Below are 18,007 nucleotides of genomic sequence, written 5' to 3' on the forward strand. Positions count from 1 at the left end.
TCATCCCTGCCCTGCCTTCCCTTCCCCTGGGATTGGAGGGTTTTGTGCCAAACTCCCCAAATTTGACATTTTCCAGCTTTTCCTCCTGTTTTTTGGTTTTTTTCCCCCTCTTTCCCTTTCTGAAATTCAATATTTTTAGCTCTCCAAAGGGAATTTCGAAGATCTGGCCCTCAGAAAGTTCCAGAAATCCCCTGGGTTTGTGGCACGGAGTGGAAGCTTGGCTTGGGACAGGGATGACACCAGGAATCCTCTCTCTGGGGCCAAATCAACATTTTAAACCCAATATTCCTGAGAAACCCGGGCTGGGATGAGCCTGGTGTGGGGACAGCCCTTTGCTCCTGAAATTCCCTTTCCTGAATCTCCTGGGGCTGGGATGGAGAGCTCCTGGCACTTCCAGGGCTGGGGTCCACAACTCCTGGTGTCCTGTGGTGTCCCCAGGGCTGGGATTGGCACCTCCTGGTGTCCCCAAGGCTGGGATTGGCAATTCCTGGTGTCCCCAAGGCTGGGATTGGCAATTCCTGGTGTCCCCAAGGCTGGGATTGGCAATTCCTGGTGTCCCCAGGGCTGGGATTGGCACCTCCTGGTGTCCCCAAGGCTGGGATTGGCACCTCCTGGTGTCCCCAAGGCTGGGATTGGCACCTCCTGGTGTCCCCAGGGCTGGGATTGGCAATTCCTGGTGTCCCCAAAGCTGGGATTGGCACCTCCTGGTGTCCCCAAGGCTGGGATTGGCAATTCCTGGTGTCCCCAAGGCTGGGATTGGCACCTCCTGGTGTCCCCAGGGCTGGGATTGGCACCTCCTGGTGTCCCCAAGGCTGGGATTGGCACCTCCTGGTGTCCCCAGGGCTGGGATTGGCACCTCCTGGTGTCCCCAGTAGTTTATCCATGCAGGAAATCCATGGACATCAGTTCCTGGAAAAGGGAATGTCACACCTGACAGGAGCTTCTGGGACCATGGTCCACGAGGGAGTTGGGATGGATGGAGAGCATGGAGGGGATGGAGAGGAATGGAGATGGAGATGGAGAGGATGGAGATGGATGGAAATGGAGATGGAGATGGAGAGAATGGAGATAGAGATGGATGAAGGCTCTCCCTGTTTCCCAGCTGGAATGGTGGAGCCACAGGTCATGATGGGAATTCCCTGCTCCCAGCCTGACCTTCAACTCTAAGCTTGGGATGGCCAGAGTGACCAGGGCATGGCCAGAGTGACCAGGGCATGGCCAGAGTGACCAGGGCATGGCCAGAGTGACCAGGGAATGGTCACAGTGACCGGAACATGGCCAGAGTGACCAGGGAATGCCCAGAGTGACCAGAACATGGCCAGAGTGACCAGAGAATGGTCACAGTGACCAGAGCATGGCCAGAGTGACCATGGAATGTCCAGAGTGACCAGGGCATGGCCAGAGTGACCAGGGAATGGTCACAGTGGCCAGAACATGGCCAGAGTGACCAGGGCATGGCCAGAGTGACCAGGGCATGGCCAGAGTGACCAGGGAAGGGTCACAGTGACCAGAGCATGGCCAGAGTGACCAGGGAATGCCCAGAGTGACCAGAACATGGCCAGAGTGACCAGGGAATGCCCAGAGTGACCAGGGCATGGCCAGAGTGACCAGAGAATGGTCACAGTGACCAGAGCATGGCCAGAGTGACCAGGGAATGCCCAGAGTGACCAGGGCATGGCCAGAGTGACCAGAGAATGGTCACAGTGACCAGAGCATGGCCAGAGTGACCAGGGAATGCCCAGAGTGACCAGGGCATGGCCAGAGTGACCAGAGAATGGTCACAGTGACCAGAGCATGACCAGAGTGACCAGGGAAGGGTCACAGTGACCAGAACATGGCCAGTGTGACCAGAACATGGCCAGTGTGACCAGGGAATGGCTGACCTGACCAGGGAAGGGTCACAGTGACCAGAACATGGCCAGAATGACCAGGGAATGGCCAGAATGACCAGAACATGGCCAGTGTGACCAGGGAACGGCTGAACTGACCAGAGAATGGTCACAGTGACCAGAACATGGCCGGACTGACCAGTGCTCCAACCTCCCCATTCCCAGTGGGACACCCTGGGATCCACCAGGACCCAAATTCCTCCATGTCCCCCCATTCCCACCTCTGTCCCTCGTGCTCTCCTTGGTCCCCCCAGCTGTCCCCTCTCTCCTGGCCCTGTTCCCTGACATTCCCAAGCTCTGGACATCCCCTCTCCCCCCAAAGAGGGGTTTGGCTCCAAATCCCTGTGGGACAAACCAGGAAAAAGGGGATCAACCACCAGGATGGCTGAAAATCCACATCAGGGCCACCAGAACTGCGATGTCCCCAAGGTTGGGGACACCACAACCTCCTTTTCCCTGCAAGAACAGGACTGGATTTTGCTCCAGACATGGAAAAAACGGTGCCCGGAGCCACGTCCGAGGTCTGAAAAATGTCAAAGGGCGCCTTTGAAGGTGGATCTGAAACTTGGCCGCGGCGGGGAAAAAATTCCAGCAGGGAGAAAATTCAACAAACAAAGTCCCCTGGCTGCGAGCAGCGCTGGCCGTCGCCACCAGAGCCGTGGGAGGGGTCGCTGCCTCCCAAATTTGGAGCTTTCCTGGGGTGGGAGCGGCTCCGGAGGTGGCAGAGCAGGGAGGAGGTCCGGGATGTGACACCTTTGCGTGCCTGGCATCGCTGTGGTGCCAGGAGCTGCCCCGTGCGGTGCCTCAATTTCTCCCTCTCCATGCCCGGTTGAGCAGCTGTGAATTAACAGGGAAAAAAAAAATTAAAAAAAAAAAAAAAAAATCCGTGGAACATGTCCCCGTGGATTTGGGGATTTTTGGACCGGTTTTGAAAGGAATTAGCATCAAATTCCAGCAGCAATCTCCCTCCAAACAGAATCTCCTTTCCCTATTGATCCTGGTTCTTTTCCAGCTGGCAAACTCCAGCCTCCATCCCGACTTTTTGTTTAAACAGCCCGGAATTGCTCCGTGGGTCCTCTCGATGCCTTTTCCTGGCTCCAGCTCCATCTACCTGCTGGATTTCAGGCTCTGTCCCTCAGCAAGGAGCAATCCCCCGGTTCTGGGGCAGAAGGAAAAGCCCCGTGTTGGGGATAAACAGAAGGAGGCAGAAGGGGCAGCGCAGAGAGGGGGGATTTCGGGAAAAGCTCCAGTTCCGCTGCCAGCCCGGTGTGGAAGGGCAGGAGCAGCCCCTCCTGGGTGGCTGCCAGCCCCTGGCACGGTCGGGATTGGGATTTCGAGGAGTCAGAGCAGCTCGGGTTTCACGGTCCTGCTGCGGATGGAGAGAGGGGGATGGTGGGGAGGGAGGGAGGAGACCCCCAGAGCCCAAATCCCAGCAATTCCGGGATCGGGATGGATGTGGGAGGGCGATTCCAGGGCTGGGGGGCTGCTGTGCCCCTCTGGATCTCACATCCCAGCAATTCCGGGATCGGGATGGATGTGGGAGGGCGGTTCCTTAGTCTGGGGGGCTCCTGTGTCCCCCTGGATCCCACATCCCGGGGATTCCTTGATTGGGATGGGTGTGGGAAGGCGATTCCAGGGCTGGGGTGATGTTGTGCCCCCCCGAATCTCACATCCCGGGGATTCTGGGACAGGGATGGATGTGGGAGAGCGATTCCTTGGTCTGGGGTGCTGCTGTGCCCCCCCGGATCCCAAATCCCAGCAATTCCGGGATCGGGATGGGTGTGGGAGGGCGATTCCAGGGCTGGGGGGCTGCTGTGCCCCCCCAGGACCCCTCAGAGCTCTGAACACGCAACAGGTCCCAGGTTTCTCTGAGTCCCTCGTGGACCAAAATGTCCCTTCTGGAGCAGAAATGTCCCCCCCGAGCCCTCCTGGCCGTGTCCCCTCTGCGCACCGCTGTGTTCCAGTGTCCCCTGGGCAGGGACACTCAGCTGGTGCCACCGCTGTGTCACCCCCACCAGGATTTAAACCAAAGCTCATCCCCGGCTGGCAGCAGAGCAATCCCTACACCCCATTTTCCAGGTTCCCTCTGCCCTGAGGGGCCCCGAAATCGGGGTGTGGGGACAGCCGGGTGTCCCTGCGGGTGGCGACAGGGGACAGCCACCCTCTGCCAAGCTCCAGCCCGCTCCTGGGAAAGCGGAGCCGGCGGCGAGGGCAGGGCTTATTCCGCGATTAATTAGCTTTGTTTTGAAACAAGGAGCTGCCTCCGCAGCAGCAGCAGCAGCAGCAGGAGGAGGAAGAGGAGGAGGAGGAGGAGGAATTGTTGCCGAGCGCCGGAGCCGCGTGTGCGCCGAGCCCGCCGCTCTCGGCTGCCAGAGAAAGACGTGATTGTTGTCACCGTGCCTCGCTCGCAGCCCTCCCAGTGCTCCCAGCCCTCCCAGTGCTCCCAGCCCTCCCTCCCAGCCCTCCGCCCCCCGCGCTCCCACCGCTCCCAGCCACAAAACCCCCGCGCCCGGCCGGGCTCGCTGGTGGCGGAGCGGAGAGGAGGAGGAGGAGGAGGAGGAGGAGGTGGTGGTGGAGGAGGAGGAGGAGGAGGAGGAGGAGGGAGAGAGAAGCCAGAGAGAAACTTGTCTTGGGGATTAATAGGAGGCAGGAGGAGGGAGAGGTGCACACAGGTAAGCTCTGGGCAGGTGTTTCCCCCCCAGGCTCTTCTCACCTTGCCTGAGCCTCCCAGCCAGGACACCACGATGCTCCTGCCCTCTCCGGCCTCCCTTCCATCCCCAAAAACATCTGCTCTTCGTCTTTCCCCCCTCTCCTCTTGGTTCCTCTGTCCTGCAGCGCTCTGGAGTCTTTGTTCTTTCTCTGCTCCGGTTCCAGGAGTTTCTGGGGTGGAGGAGGGGGGGATTTGGGGGCTCTGGGGTCACAGGGGGGTGTGACAGCGCTGCGGCCACTGCCAGGCGCTTTTTGGGGGACACTGAGGTGCCCTTTGTGTGTCCCCCACACCCCAAACCCCAGCACGTTTGGCTCTGCAGCCAAACTGGGGGCGCCGGGGGCCGGAACTGGGGGGGGCCGGGGGGGCTGCGCAGCCCCGGCCGTGCCCAGGACAATCCCTGCCCTGGGAAGCAGGAGGGAAAACAAGCGAGGAAAGGGAGAGGCTGAGGGGAGGAGGGACCCCCCCGGAGCCAGGAATGCCACCAGGAGCCTCCGGGGACATCGGGGCACCTTGTCCTGCCTGGGGTGGGGTCTTTGAGGGGGCTCTGGGGGGCTGCCATGGAGTGGGAACAGGGAATTTCGGACCGAACCGGAGCGGGGTGGGAGCGAGCAGCCCCACAGCTCCAGGGCCGCTTCCAACGGGCTGCTCCTCTGCCCGAAATGTGGGTGGTAAAGCCCTTCTTGCCTGCTTGGATCGCACCGAGCATTCCCAGGGCATGTAATCCCACTTTTCCTGCCCGGAGCCAGCTCAGCTCCCGGTGGGCGGGGAGGTGCAGCCCCCTCCCCGCGGGGGTCCCGTTCGGAGCCGGCTCTTTGTCCCCGCTCCGCCAGGAGGAACAAGCGGGAAATGATGTTCGCCGAAATCCTGGGGGGAAAAAAAGGAGTTTTGTTACTTGGAAGGGGCTGATCCCAAACCTGCCCTTGCCTGCCGGCTGGAGAGGTTTGGGGAAAAGCAGCTCCAAAACAAAACATGGGAATTGATCCCCGTGGCACACGGCATGTGAGGGCTTGGAAACTTCCCGGGGATTCTGGGATCTTGCAATCCCGGGATCCTGGGATCGCAGGATTCTGGGATCCTTGGGATCCTTGGATTCTGGGATTTTGGGTTTCTGGGATTTTGCAATCCTGGGATCCCGGGATCCTGCAGTCCTGGGATCTTGCGATCCTTGGGATCCTGGGATCCTGAAATCCTTGGGATCCTGGGATTATGGGAACCTGGGATCCCGCGATCCCGGCCGTGCCCGGTGTGGCGCCCAGGGCATCCCAGAGCCGCGTCCCGGGCAGCGCAGCTCCCTTTCCTGGCACAGCCAGAATGCGGGAATTGCGTCCCTGCTCCCCGGGGAATGAGGGATCAGCGCTTCCAGCCCGGGAAGAGATCAAAGCGCAGCCGTGGGAGGTTTCCCTGCTCTTGGAAGAGGCTGGGGAGGAGGGAATGAGGCGTCGGAGCCGCTTCCCAGCCTGAGGGAGAAGCGGAGCGGGGCGAGGCGGCTGCTTGGGGGGGCGAGAGGGGCGTGCGTGGGGTCCGGGCCGGCGGCGCTTTGGCAGCCAGGATCCGCTTTTGTCCCTGTCCAGCCATTCCCACTGCGTGTGGCAGCGGGATCCCAGCCGGGAGCGGCGCTGGGAAGGGTCGGGACACGCAGGGAGGGAGGAATTGCTGAGACCGAGGGAGCAGCGGGAAGGTGCTCCCAGCCAGGGCCGCCTTCCCACGGGCGCTGCCGCGGGAGGAGGGAGCGGAGGACGGGATGAGCCTTTGGGAAGGATCCCGGGGATTCTGGGGACCCAGGAGAGGAGGACGGGATGAGCCTTTGGGAAGGATCCCGGGGATTCTGGGGACCCAGGAGAGGAGGACGGGATGAGCCTTTGGGAAGGATCCCGGGGACTCCGGGGACCCAGGAGCAAAGGACGGGATGAGCCTTTGGGGAGGATCCCGGGGACTCCGGGGACCCAGGAGCAGAGGACGGGATGAGCCTTTGGGGAGGATCCCGGGGATTCTGGGGACCCAGGAGCAAAGGACGGGATGAGCCTTTGGGGAGGATCCCGGGGATTCTGGGGACCCAGGAGCAAAGGACGGGATGAGCCTTTGGGGAGGATCCCGGGGATTCTGGGGACCCAGGAGAGGAGGACGGGATGAGCCTTTGGGGAGGATCCCGGGGACTCTGAGGACCCTCCTGGCAGGAGCCCCGCGCTGTTGTCGCCGTGTCCTGGCCGAGTCCTGGCGGGTGTCACCGGTCCCTACATGGACACAGCGCCATCCCAGAGGGAAGGCGGCAGGACCGAGAGTCCTGGCGGGTGTCACCGGTCCCTACATGGACACAGCGCCATCGCAGCGGGACGGCGGCAGGACCCAGTCCCGGCTCCAGCCCGGCTCCGCTGCTCGCTGGGAAAGGGCTGGGAAAGGGCTGGGAAAGGGCGAGAACCGCGGGGCGGTTGCATCAGGGCTGAGCTTCCCAAGGGACCCCGGCGACGCCCGGGTGACAGCCTGGCTGCCCTCCCCTTTTTCCAGGATTCCCGGAGCTCCAGAGGCGCTGGATGACGAGCTCCGTGTTGGGTCAGGCTCTCGCAGAGCCACGAGCGGTGCTGGACGCGAGGGAAGCCAAGGAAGGAGCTTTGCCCGATCCTTGTGGTTATTTTTATCTTGCTCTCCTCGTTCTGCTCCGACATTCCCGTTCCCAGGCTGGAAGGGGGCTTTTCCCCCAGCAGGGCTGATGGGAATTGCGGGAATGTGTGAGAGGAGCTAACAACGAGCTGGAAAGGAGCCCTGCTCCGGCCATCCAGGCTTTTCCTGCCTCTCCCGGAGCTAAAATTCCCTTTATCCCTCTGCGGGAGCGGGATCTCGGACAAACCCAGCTGCTCCCTCTCCCCTCACCGCTGCAGGAGGCACCCGAGGGACAGCGCAGGGACTTTGCCCGGTGACAAATCCCCCGCGGTGACCTTTGGCGGCTCCCTCTCGCCCGGGGGTGGCGGCTTCTCCCTGCCCTTGGCGCCCGTCCCGGGGCTGGCAGCCAGCGCCGCTGGGAGCTGGGGGATACTGGGATGCAGGGAAGAGAAACTATGTGCAGAGCAAACCCCTGTGGCATTCGGGGCTGGAATTTCCAGCTGTTGCACCGATTTTTTTGTTGTTGTTTTTGTCCGTTGTAAGCGGGATGGCTGAGGAAGCAGCTGCCTCCTTCTGGGAAAAACCCCGGGATCTGTTGGGTGCCTTGGCCTCGCAGCCAGGCCGAGCTCGGGAGGTGTCAGGACTGGTTTTATCCATGAATTGAGCCTTTTTGCCACGCCAGGCCGTCGGTTTCCTGAATTCCTCCGTTGCTCCATGACTTAACTTTGTTCCAGTGGCACGGATTCCTTGTGGGCAGCTGGAATGGGAGCTGTCCCGCAGGCTGGCAGGGCAGGGGCTGTGCCGGGGCTCTGGTCGGATCAGGGGGGTGGGATTTGGGAATTCTGCTCCTGGAATTCGTGCCAGTAAATCCAACTGGGTGGAGAACAGACTTCCAGCTTTTCCAGATCCCAGGAGAGGCGGGCTTGGAATCTTCCTGGCCTCGGGCTCGTTGTATCCCTGTTTTTTTGGGAATATCGCTGCTTTCCTGCAGTTTGCTTGGAAACGGGTCCTGCTTTCCCCAGGCAGGCTGGGGACAGGCACCAGGGAAGGGTGGTGGCAGTGTCACAGGGCTGGGACAGTCCCTGGGGGATGGGGGTGGGTAAAAGGGGCGGTGGCCTCCCGTCTGTCTGTCTGTCCCGACAGAATTCCACAGGATGTTGTCACTCTCCAGCCGGGATTCCTGGCTCCGGTGGCTGTTCCCTCTCTGTGCTGAGTCCCCAAACACCTGGGATGTCAAATCACCAGCGGGGTGACAGCACTGCCCTGTCCCCCACCCTGCTGGGACATTGCTGGGTGGCCTGAGTGGATCCAACACCTGGATCACAGCGTGTCCTGGCTGGAGTATTGTGTCCTGGATGGAATGGTCACCTCCCAGCTGGAATGTCACCTCCCAGCTGGAATGTCACCTCCCAGCTGGAATGGTCACCTCCCAGCTGGAATGTCACCTCCCAGCTGGAATGTCACCTCCCAGCTGGAATGGTCACCTCCCAGCTGGAATGGTCACCTCCCAGCTGGAATGTCACCTCCCAGCTGGAATGGTCACCTCCCAGCTGGAATGGTCACCTCCCAGCTGGAATGTCACCTCCCAGCTGGAATGTCACCTCCCAGCTGCTCCCTCCCCTCTGCACTGGGCCAAGCTCAGACCTCAGCCCCTGCAGCTCCCTCGGGTGTTTGTGGGGGTTGAAATCCAGGTTCTGGAGCAGAGGAAAAGCCCCTTGGAAAGCTCTGGGATCCCATGGAAAGCTTTGGGAGCGAGATCCATGTGCTGTGGCCAGGGAAGGAGCAGGATGATGCCAGGGAGGGGAGTGCACTGTGCAAACAGCAGAGCCCTGTCACGGATTTTCCCATTTTCCGGACACTGAACCTGGAATGAGGGGACAGGATGGCATCCATCCCCAACCAGGACCTGCTGCAGCTCTGCTGGGCTCAGGATCCGGCGGCTCCGGGCTCTGCTGGCTCCTTCCCTGCTCCTCCCTTCCCCCAGCGAGATGCCAGAGCCCTGATGGAAAGCAGCCGGCCCGGGAGGCGTGCGGGGTTAACCAGAGCCAGATGGGAGCCGGCAGGAACAGGCTGGGCCTGCAGGAGGGGCGAAAACAGGATCTTTTCCTGGAGAAAGTCAATTCCTTGGAGTCCCAGGAAAGCGTGGGATGGCTGCAAAGGGAGCTGGGGCTGGCAGAGGTGGCCCTGGAAGAGGGTGGCCCAGAGGGTCCCTGCGGTTCCCAGGTTGGGTGGGGGCTTTTCCCCCTGCAGGGGTGATGGAAACCGGGGGTTCCAGGTGTGAGGAGAGCTGGCAATGGGCTGGAAAGGGAGGATGGGCAGCCAGTCCCACTCTGCTGTGCCGGATTTCCCCCCAAACTTGGCACCAGCAGCTCCAGCACCTCCGAAGGCTTCTCCCATCTCAGCAGCACTTTCCCTTCCTCCTCTGGTTCCCCTCATTTTCCTCCCTCTCTTCCATCTCCCTGCTCCTTCCCACCCTCCCTCTGCCCTGCTCTGGTGATGAATCCCTCTTGGGAAAAGCCTGCTGAGCCCCCAGGGTCCCTGCCCAGGAATTCCAGCCCAATCCCAGCCTGTTGGAACCCTCAAACCCCACCTGCATGGAGCTCCTCTGCTGGATCCCTCCGAGGCAGCAGCTGGAGAATTCCCAGCACATCTGGCAAGGATGAGCTGGGAGCTGCTGTTCCAGGCAGCAGCTGGGATGGCTCAGGGTGATCAGGAACCAAAGAGGGAGAGGTGGCCAGGAATGATGTCCAGGAGGAATTTCCTGGCTTGGAGCACACAGACCTCACCTGATCCCTCCCAATCTCCCGCTGTGACTCTTCCCAAATCATCAGCGGGGCTGGATGGGTTCTCTGGGCAGCACAGGGAGCTGTGATCCAAACCCCTGTGCTGTTCCAACTTTGGGAATGCCCTTGGCATCCCAGGGCCTGCCAGAGGGGCTGTTCCTCACCCGGAGCCATCCACCTCTCCTGCCCCGTTCACCTCTGCCGCATTCCCGGCGCTTTTCCAGAGCCAACTCCTTGTGGAATCACTGATTTGCTGTCCCCAGTGCCAAGTGAAGCCCAACCCACCCAGGAGTCTGAGGGGCTGATCCATCCTTTGGGAAGAGAGGGTGGAAGTGGCCTCTGGGGCAGGCCTGGGCGCTGTGGGGTGGGAAAATGAAATAAAAACCCAAATTAAAATAAAGAAAAAACCAAACCAAAAAAACAAACAACAACAACATTCCCCATGGATAACAGTGACCCAGAGGGATCCCATGGATAATGGAGAATGAGAGGGATCCCATGGATAATGGTGAATGAGAGAGGAATTCCATGGATAATGGTGAATGAGAGAGGAATTCCATGGATAATGGTGAATGAGAGAGGAATTCCATGGATAATGGTGACCCAGAGGGATCCCATGGAAAATGATGAATGAGAGATAAATTCCATGGATAATGATGAGCCAGGGAGAGGAATTCCATGGATAATGATGAATGAGAGGGATCCCATGGATAACGATGACCCAGAGGGATCCCATGGATAAGGGTGAATGAAAGAGGAATTCCATGGATAATGGTGAGGCAGGGAGAGGAATTCCATGGATAATGGTGAATGAGAGGGATCCCATGGATAATGGTGAATGAGAGAGGAATTCTGTGGACAATGATGAGCCAGGGAGAAGAATTCCATGGACAACAGCCAGCCAGGCACAGGGACCTCAGCCACTCCTGCTCTGCGGAGGGGTTGGATTGGGAGACGACTCCCAACAAGAACGGGAGAGGAACACAGGCAGCAGCGGGATAACCCCCTGCGTGCCAGCAGTGGGGAGGTGACAATTCCCCACCCAGCCCCTCCCCAGCTCCTCTCCTCGTGTCCCTGCAGGAAAACACCCGGACCATGAAGCCGGCGGCCCTCGCCTTCCTCCTCCCGCTGGCGCTGGCGCTGGCGCCGGCGGCGAGCGGGCAGCGCCGCAAACCCCCGCGCCGACCCACCCGGCCTCCCCCGCCCTTCGAGGAGCCCGTGGAGCCCACGGAGCTGCCCCCTCCCCTCCCTCCGGGCCCCCCGTCCGTCTTCCCCGACTGCCCGCGGGAATGCTACTGCCCGCCCGACTTCCCGTCGGCGCTGTACTGCGACAGCCGCAACCTGCGCACGGTGCCGGTGATCCCGCCGCGCATCCACTACCTGTACCTGCAGAACAACTTCATCGCCGACCTGCCCGAGGAGTCCTTCCGCAACGCCACCGGCCTCAAGTGGGTCAACCTGGACAACAACCGCATCCGCAAGGTGGACAGGAAGGTGCTGGAGAAGCTGGAGAACCTCATCTTCCTCTACATGGAGAGGAACCAGCTGAAGGAGGTGCCCGCCTTCCTGCCGCCCAACCTGGAGCAGCTGAGGCTCAGCAGGAATCAGATCTCCAAAATCCCCGCCGGGGTCTTCAACAAGCTGGAGAACCTGGTGCTGCTGGACCTGCACCACAACAAGCTGAGCGATGGAGTCTTCAACAAGAACACCTTCAAGGGGCTCAAGAACCTCATGCAGCTCAACCTGGCCCACAACATCCTGAGGAAGATGCCCCCCGGCGTGCCCAGCGCCATCCACCAGCTCTTCCTGGACAGGAACAACATCGAGGACATCCCCAGCGATTATTTCAAGGAGTTTCCCAACCTGGCTTTCATCCGGCTCAACTACAACCAGATCTCGGATAAGGGGCTGCCCAAAAACTCCTTCAACCTCACCAACCTGCTGGTGCTGCACCTGGCCCACAACAAGCTGACCAACGTGCCCTTCATCAGCCCCAAGCTGGAGCACCTCTACCTGAACAACAACTCCATCGAGAGTGAGTCCCACGGGGTTTTTTGGGGGGGAAAAACCTCGGAAAGGTCGTTTCTCCCCCGGTGGGATGTGATGCCTTCGAAGGGGGAAGCCGTGGTGGGATGAGGTGGGAGCTGCAAGGGCGGAGGGAGGATCTGGGTGGGAGAGGAGGAGCAGAGTGAAATCCCCCCTGGTGCTGCAGGACTTTTCCCAGTTGTCCTCTTTGGGGCCACCTGCCCTTGGAAGGGCTCTTCCCCCGGCAAAAATCGGGATATTCCACGAGGAGAGCCTGGGCACGTGTTCTAGGGACAGATGCCAAACCCAGGGCTCGGGATGGTGAGGGAACATCCCAGAGCGGGGGAGGAACGGGGAGAACAAGGCTGCCATGGAGGCAGAGCAGCCAGGGCTGTCCCACACCATTCCAGGGAAATCCAGCTGCAATTCCACGGGAGAGGAGCCTGGGATGTTTGGAAACAGAGGAGGAGACAGAATCCCACTGCATTCCCATTCAGCTTTCCAGCACCTAAAGGGGCTCCAGGAGAGCTGGAGATGGAGTTGGGATGAGGGATGGGGGAACAGGACACAGGGAATTGTTTCCCACCTCCAGAGACAGGGATGGATGGGATACTGGGAAGGAATTCTTCTCTGGGAGAGGGGTGAGGGCCTGGGATTGAATTCCCAGGGAAGCTTTGGCTGCCCCATCCCTGGAAGAGTCCAAGGCCAGGCTGGATGGGGCTTGGAGCAACCTGGGATAGTGGAAGGTGCCCCTGGGTGGTCTCTATGGTCCCTTCCATCCCAAACCATTCCAGCATTCCAGGATTCCTGGTCTTCCCAGATGTTTCCACTGTTGGAGCTCCAGGACCCTGCTGAGATCTCACCTGGCTCCAAAGCTCCTTAATCAGAATTTTAATCAAATTTCAACCAGGGGAGACCTTGGGGTGCAAAATTTTAATTTTAATTTTAATTTTAATTTTAATTTTAATTTTAATTTTAATTTTAATTTTAGTTTTAATTTTAATTTTAATTTTAATTTTTTTAATCAAACACCCTCAAATTTAAACCGGGGGGGACCCTGCTGCCTTCCCACACTCCCAGTGTCCAAGTCCTGCTGGTTTTCCAGGGAGAGAAGTCCAGTGCCCGTCCTGGCCCAGCTTTTCCTCGCCTGTTTTCCCTGGATTTTCGAAGGTTCCCATCCCTGGAGCCGGGTGCTGACCTCAGAATCCCGGGGTTTATCTTCCATGAGGAATGCCCCGGCTGGGCAGGGACAGGCGGAATTCCAGAGGCGAGCAGCCAGCCGGGTGCTGATGTTATCTCCGGCACGACAGGGCTGGAGCGGGATCCCTTGATGTTTTTCGGGAAGCTGGGGGCGGGCTCGGCAGGCTCCGGGGGCGGGATGATCCCTTTTCCTTTTCTCTCCGGAATGCCGCCGCATCCCTCGCTGCGCTCCGGAGGAACGCGACCTACTTCGCTCCTGATCCAAAGCCAGCTTTTCCCTCTCGCTGGGGCTTTGAGCAGCCTGGGGCTGTCCCTTTTGGTGGCAAAACAACCCCAATTTGGGGTTCAGCAGCAGGGGGGGTCAAAAATCCCTGCCCACATCCCCTTTTCCCTAACTCCCATCCCACTGCTCTTCCTCTCCATATTCCCTTTTCCCTAACCTGAATCCTGTTCCTCCTCTTCTCCACATTCTCTTTTCCCTAACCCCCATCCCACTGCTCCTCCTGTCCACATTCCCTTTTCCCAAACCTTCATCCTGCTCTTCCTCCTCTCCACATTCCCTTTTCCATAACCTGCATCCCTCCGCTCCTCCTCTCCACATTCCTGTCCTTCCTGTCCACATTCCCTTTTCCCAAACCTGCATCCCACTGCTCCTCCTGTCCACAATCCCTTTTCCTTAACCTGAATCCTGTTCTTCCTCTTCTCCACATTCCCTTTTCCCTAACCCAAATCCCTCTGTTCTTCCTCTCCACATTCCCTTTTCCCTAACCTGAATCCTGTTCTTCTTCTTCTCCACATTCCCTTTTCCCTAACCCACATCCCTCTGTTCCTCCTCTCCACATTCCCTTTCCCCTAACCTGAATCCCACTGCTCCTCCTGTCCACATTCCCTCTTCCTTAACCTGAATCCCATTCCCTTTTCCCAAACCCTCATCTTGCTCTTCCTCCTCTCCACATTCCCTTTTCCTTAACTCACATCCCACTGCTCTCCACGTTCCCTTTTCCCTAACTCAAATCCCTCTGTTTCTCCTCTCCACATTCCCTTTTCCCAAACCCTGATCCTGCTCTTCCTCCTCTCCACATTCCCCTTTCCCTAACACAAATCCCACTTCTCTTCCTCTCCATTCCCTTTTCCCTAACCCTCACCCCTCTGTTCCTCCTCCTCCCCACATTCCCCTTCCCCAACCCTCACCCCTCTGTGTCCCCTGTCCCCGCAGAAATCAACGGCACGCAGATCTGCCCCACCTCGCTGGTGTCCATCCAGGATTTCTCTCCCTCCGACCTGGACAGCGTCCCCCGGCTCCGCTACCTGCGGCTGGACGGGAACCTCCTGAAGCCGCCCATCCCCCTGGACCTGATGCTGTGTTTCCGCCTGCTGCAGTCCGTGGTGTTTTAGCCCTGCCCCGCCTCTCCCAGGCCCGGCTTTGCTCGGACCTTTGACACGTGGGCCCCTCTCTCCTCCCTCTCCCCTTGCTCGCTCCCCGTCCCCATCCCTCTCCCCGTTCCCCCCTCCTCCTGCCCTGCGGGGACACCGGTGGCTCCTTGGGGACCGCTCTCTGCAGGACAGCGCCGTGTCCCAGCTGCCAGCCCCGGTCACAGCTCGCTGTCCCTGTCCCCCAGCCGGTTCCGTCTCTCTCTTGGTGCCCCGCAGGGTTCGGGGAGGGTTTGGGGCCGGTCCGGACGGAGCCGCCGGGCTCGGGGCGTGTCTCTGCTCCTGCGGAACCATTCCCGGTGGGTTTTGGAGCTGGGATGGGCTGGGCTGGAGCTGAGGGTGGTGGGATCTGTGGAAGTGCAGGGAGGATGGACAGTGAGGCCATCCCAGGGGATGGGGACACTCCTGTCACCCTTCTGGAGAGCTTTGGCTCCTCATTTCTCCGGAGGAGGAGGATCTAAATCCCTCCTGGAGCTGTGGATCTGCTGGGATGGAGCAGGGAGGGGGTCCTGCCCCTGCGTGGGGCACACCTTCCCTCACCCCTGGGCAAGAGCAGACCCTGCCCAGCTTCAAATCCCCCATCCCAGCACTGATCCACGGGGCCCCATCCCAAAATCCTGAATCCACATCCATGGGACCACAGCCCCATCCCAAAATCCTGAATCCACATCCATGGGACCACAGCCCCATCCCAAAATCCTGAATCCACATCCACGGGACCACAGCCTCATCCCAAAATCCTGAATCCACATCCATGGGACCACAGCCCCCTCCCAAAATCCTGAATCCACATCCATGGGACCACAGCCCCATCCCAAAATCCTGCATCATTCCCTGTAAAATCTGGGATCAAGGGCCACATCTGTGGAGCCACAGCCCCATCCCAAAATCCTGCATCATTCCCTGTAAAATCTGGGATCAAGGGTCACATCAATGGGGACACAGCCTCATTCCAGTATCCTGCATAATTTCCTGTAAAATCTGGGATCAAGGGCCACATCTGTGGGGCCACAGCCCCCTCCCAACATCCTGAATCCTTCCCTGTAAAATCTTTGGATGTAGAGCCACATCTGTGGGGCCACAGCCCCATCCCAAAATCCTGAATCCACATCTGTGGGGCCACAGCCCCATCCCAAAATCCTGAATCCACATCCATGGGGCCACAGCCCCATCCCAAAATCCTGAATCCACATCTGTGGGGCCACAGCCCCATCCCAAAATCCTGCACCCTTCCCTCTGAGATCTGAGGGTTGGGGGCCTCATCCACGGCTCGGTTTCTCTCTGGAGCCAATCACACACGGCTGGGTTTTGCCTTTTATTTATTAGGAATAAAAGGAAGGGAGAAGAAAAGGGAAGAATCATCCTTTGGAAGGGCTATTTTTATCCCTGCTCTTCCCCATCCCCACATGTATCGCTTCCCCCTCCCATAGCTGTACCTGCATTTATAGGGTGTCCTGGTTTAGGGGGGATTATTCTCTTCTTTTCTTCCTGAGTCTCAGGATTTGGATTTAAAGGCCGAGCATTAGAGAGAGGGAAAAAAAAAAAAAAATCCAAATCCAACTGCAATGAGAATTAAATAAACCAAAGCAAGCTCCTTTGTGTCCAGCCAGCAGAACTGACCCTTCCCAGCACGGCCACGGACGGGCACCGTGTCCTCCTCCCTGCAGCTGGCACAGGGATGCTTCCCTTTTCCCCTTAATTAAAACCTCCTGCTAATTAAGGAGGGCTTCCCCTGATGATAAAATCTCCTTTGCAGCTCTCCCTGCAGTTGGGTGGGACAGGTTTAACCCCAAACCCGGACGGGGCCCCCCTGGATTTATGTATATTTATATCTGATGTGTATATAGACTGGTAGAATGTACAGATATTCCCAAAGCCACCTGCACCTCCCAGCCCAGCCACTTCCTGGGATTTTCACTCCCACTCCCTGCAGCAGTGGAAATAAAATCATTCACAAGGGACCCCGAGCCTCTCCCTGATCCATCCTCACCTTCCTCAGGCGCCGCTTCATCCAAAATTTCCTTGCCTGGGGATCACTCTCCCAAAGTTTTTGGGGTTTGGGGTTTTGGCTGGAGTGATGCTGAATTTGGGAAGGAATTCCTGGCTGGGATGGAATTCCCAGAGAATCCCTGGATGCCCCTGGATTCCAAGGGCCAGGCTGGAGCAGCCTGGGCTGGTGGAAGGTGTCCCTCCTGTGGAGTGGGATTTGACCCCAAAGCTTGACCCCAAAGCTTGACCCCAAAGCAGGGTTTGTGGGGTTGGGCTCTCAGCCCTGCTGTCCAAGCCGGTGTCACACCTGCAGGCCAGGTTCCTGCCCCACGTCCTTCCCTAACGAGCAGCCCTGCTAATTAGGAGAGGCTCATCTTGGCTGCAGCTCCCAGGGCTGTGTCACGCTGGCAGAAGGCGACACTGAACATCGGGGTGGGTGACAACCGTGAGCTGCCCCCACAGCACCAGGAGAAGCCCTACAAACCTCCCTGGGGTGAATTTCCCGGTGGGAGCAGCATGGAGATCTCCAAGGCTGCCCTCCCACCCCTGGCAGCAGCTGGGATCTGTCACAGGGCTCCAAAATCTGGGATGCAGGGACACATCTGTGGGGCCACAGCTCCATCCCAAAATCCTGCACCCTTCCCTGTAAAATCTGGGATGCAGGGACACACCTGTGGGGCCACAGCTCCATCCCAAAATCCTGCACCCTTCCCTGTAAAATCTGGGATGCAGGGACACGCCTGTGGGGCCACAGCTCCATCCTAAAATTCTGCACCCTTCCCTGTAAAATCTGGGATGCAGGGACACACCTGTGGGGGCACAGCCTCATCCCAGCATCCTGCATCCACATCCATGGGGTCACAGCCTGATCCCAGCACCCTGAATCCTTCCCTCTAAAATCTGGGATTAGGGACCACATCCAGGGGGGCACAGCCCCATCCCAAAATCCTGCATCCTTCCCTTTCAAATCTGAGGATTCAGGGATACATCTGTGGGATCACATCCCTATTTCAGCATCCTGAATCCTTCCCTGTAAAATCTGAGGATTCAGGGCCACATCCGTGGGGCCACAGCCTGATCCCAAAAATCCTACATCCACATCCATGGGGCCACAGCCCCATCTCAACATCCTGCATCCTTCCCTGTGAAATCTGGGATGCAGGGACACATCAGTGAGGTCACAGCCCCATCCCAACATCCTGCATCCTTCCCTGTGAAATCTGGGATGCAGGGACACATCAGTGAGGTCACAGCCCCATCCCAACATCCTGCATCCTTCCCTGTGAAATCTGGGATGCAGGGACACATCAGTGAGGTCACAGCCCCATCCCAACATCCTGCATCCTTCCCTGTAAAATCTGGGATGCAGGGACACACCTGTGGGA

The 18,007-nt window shown here is 58.9% G+C and overlaps 1 protein-coding gene across 1 annotated transcript; it reads left to right on the top strand.

Moving 5' to 3' along the window:
* The first annotated feature begins 4,452 nt into the window (after positions 1-4,452).
* PRELP (proline and arginine rich end leucine rich repeat protein) lies at positions 4,453-16,594 on the top strand. Its single transcript, XM_059867448.1, has 3 exons — positions 4,453-4,561; positions 11,058-12,012; positions 14,419-16,594. Exons 2-3 carry the CDS (start codon positions 11,073-11,075, stop codon positions 14,595-14,597), a joined length of 1,119 nt encoding a protein of 372 aa, XP_059723431.1. The 5' UTR covers positions 4,453-4,561; positions 11,058-11,072; the 3' UTR covers positions 14,598-16,594.
* Positions 16,595-18,007: the final 1,413 nt, after the last annotated feature.

This window comes from Haemorhous mexicanus, chromosome 25, assembly GCF_027477595.1.
Source record: "Haemorhous mexicanus isolate bHaeMex1 chromosome 25, bHaeMex1.pri, whole genome shotgun sequence".
Taxonomy (NCBI): domain Eukaryota; kingdom Metazoa; phylum Chordata; class Aves; order Passeriformes; family Fringillidae; genus Haemorhous; species Haemorhous mexicanus.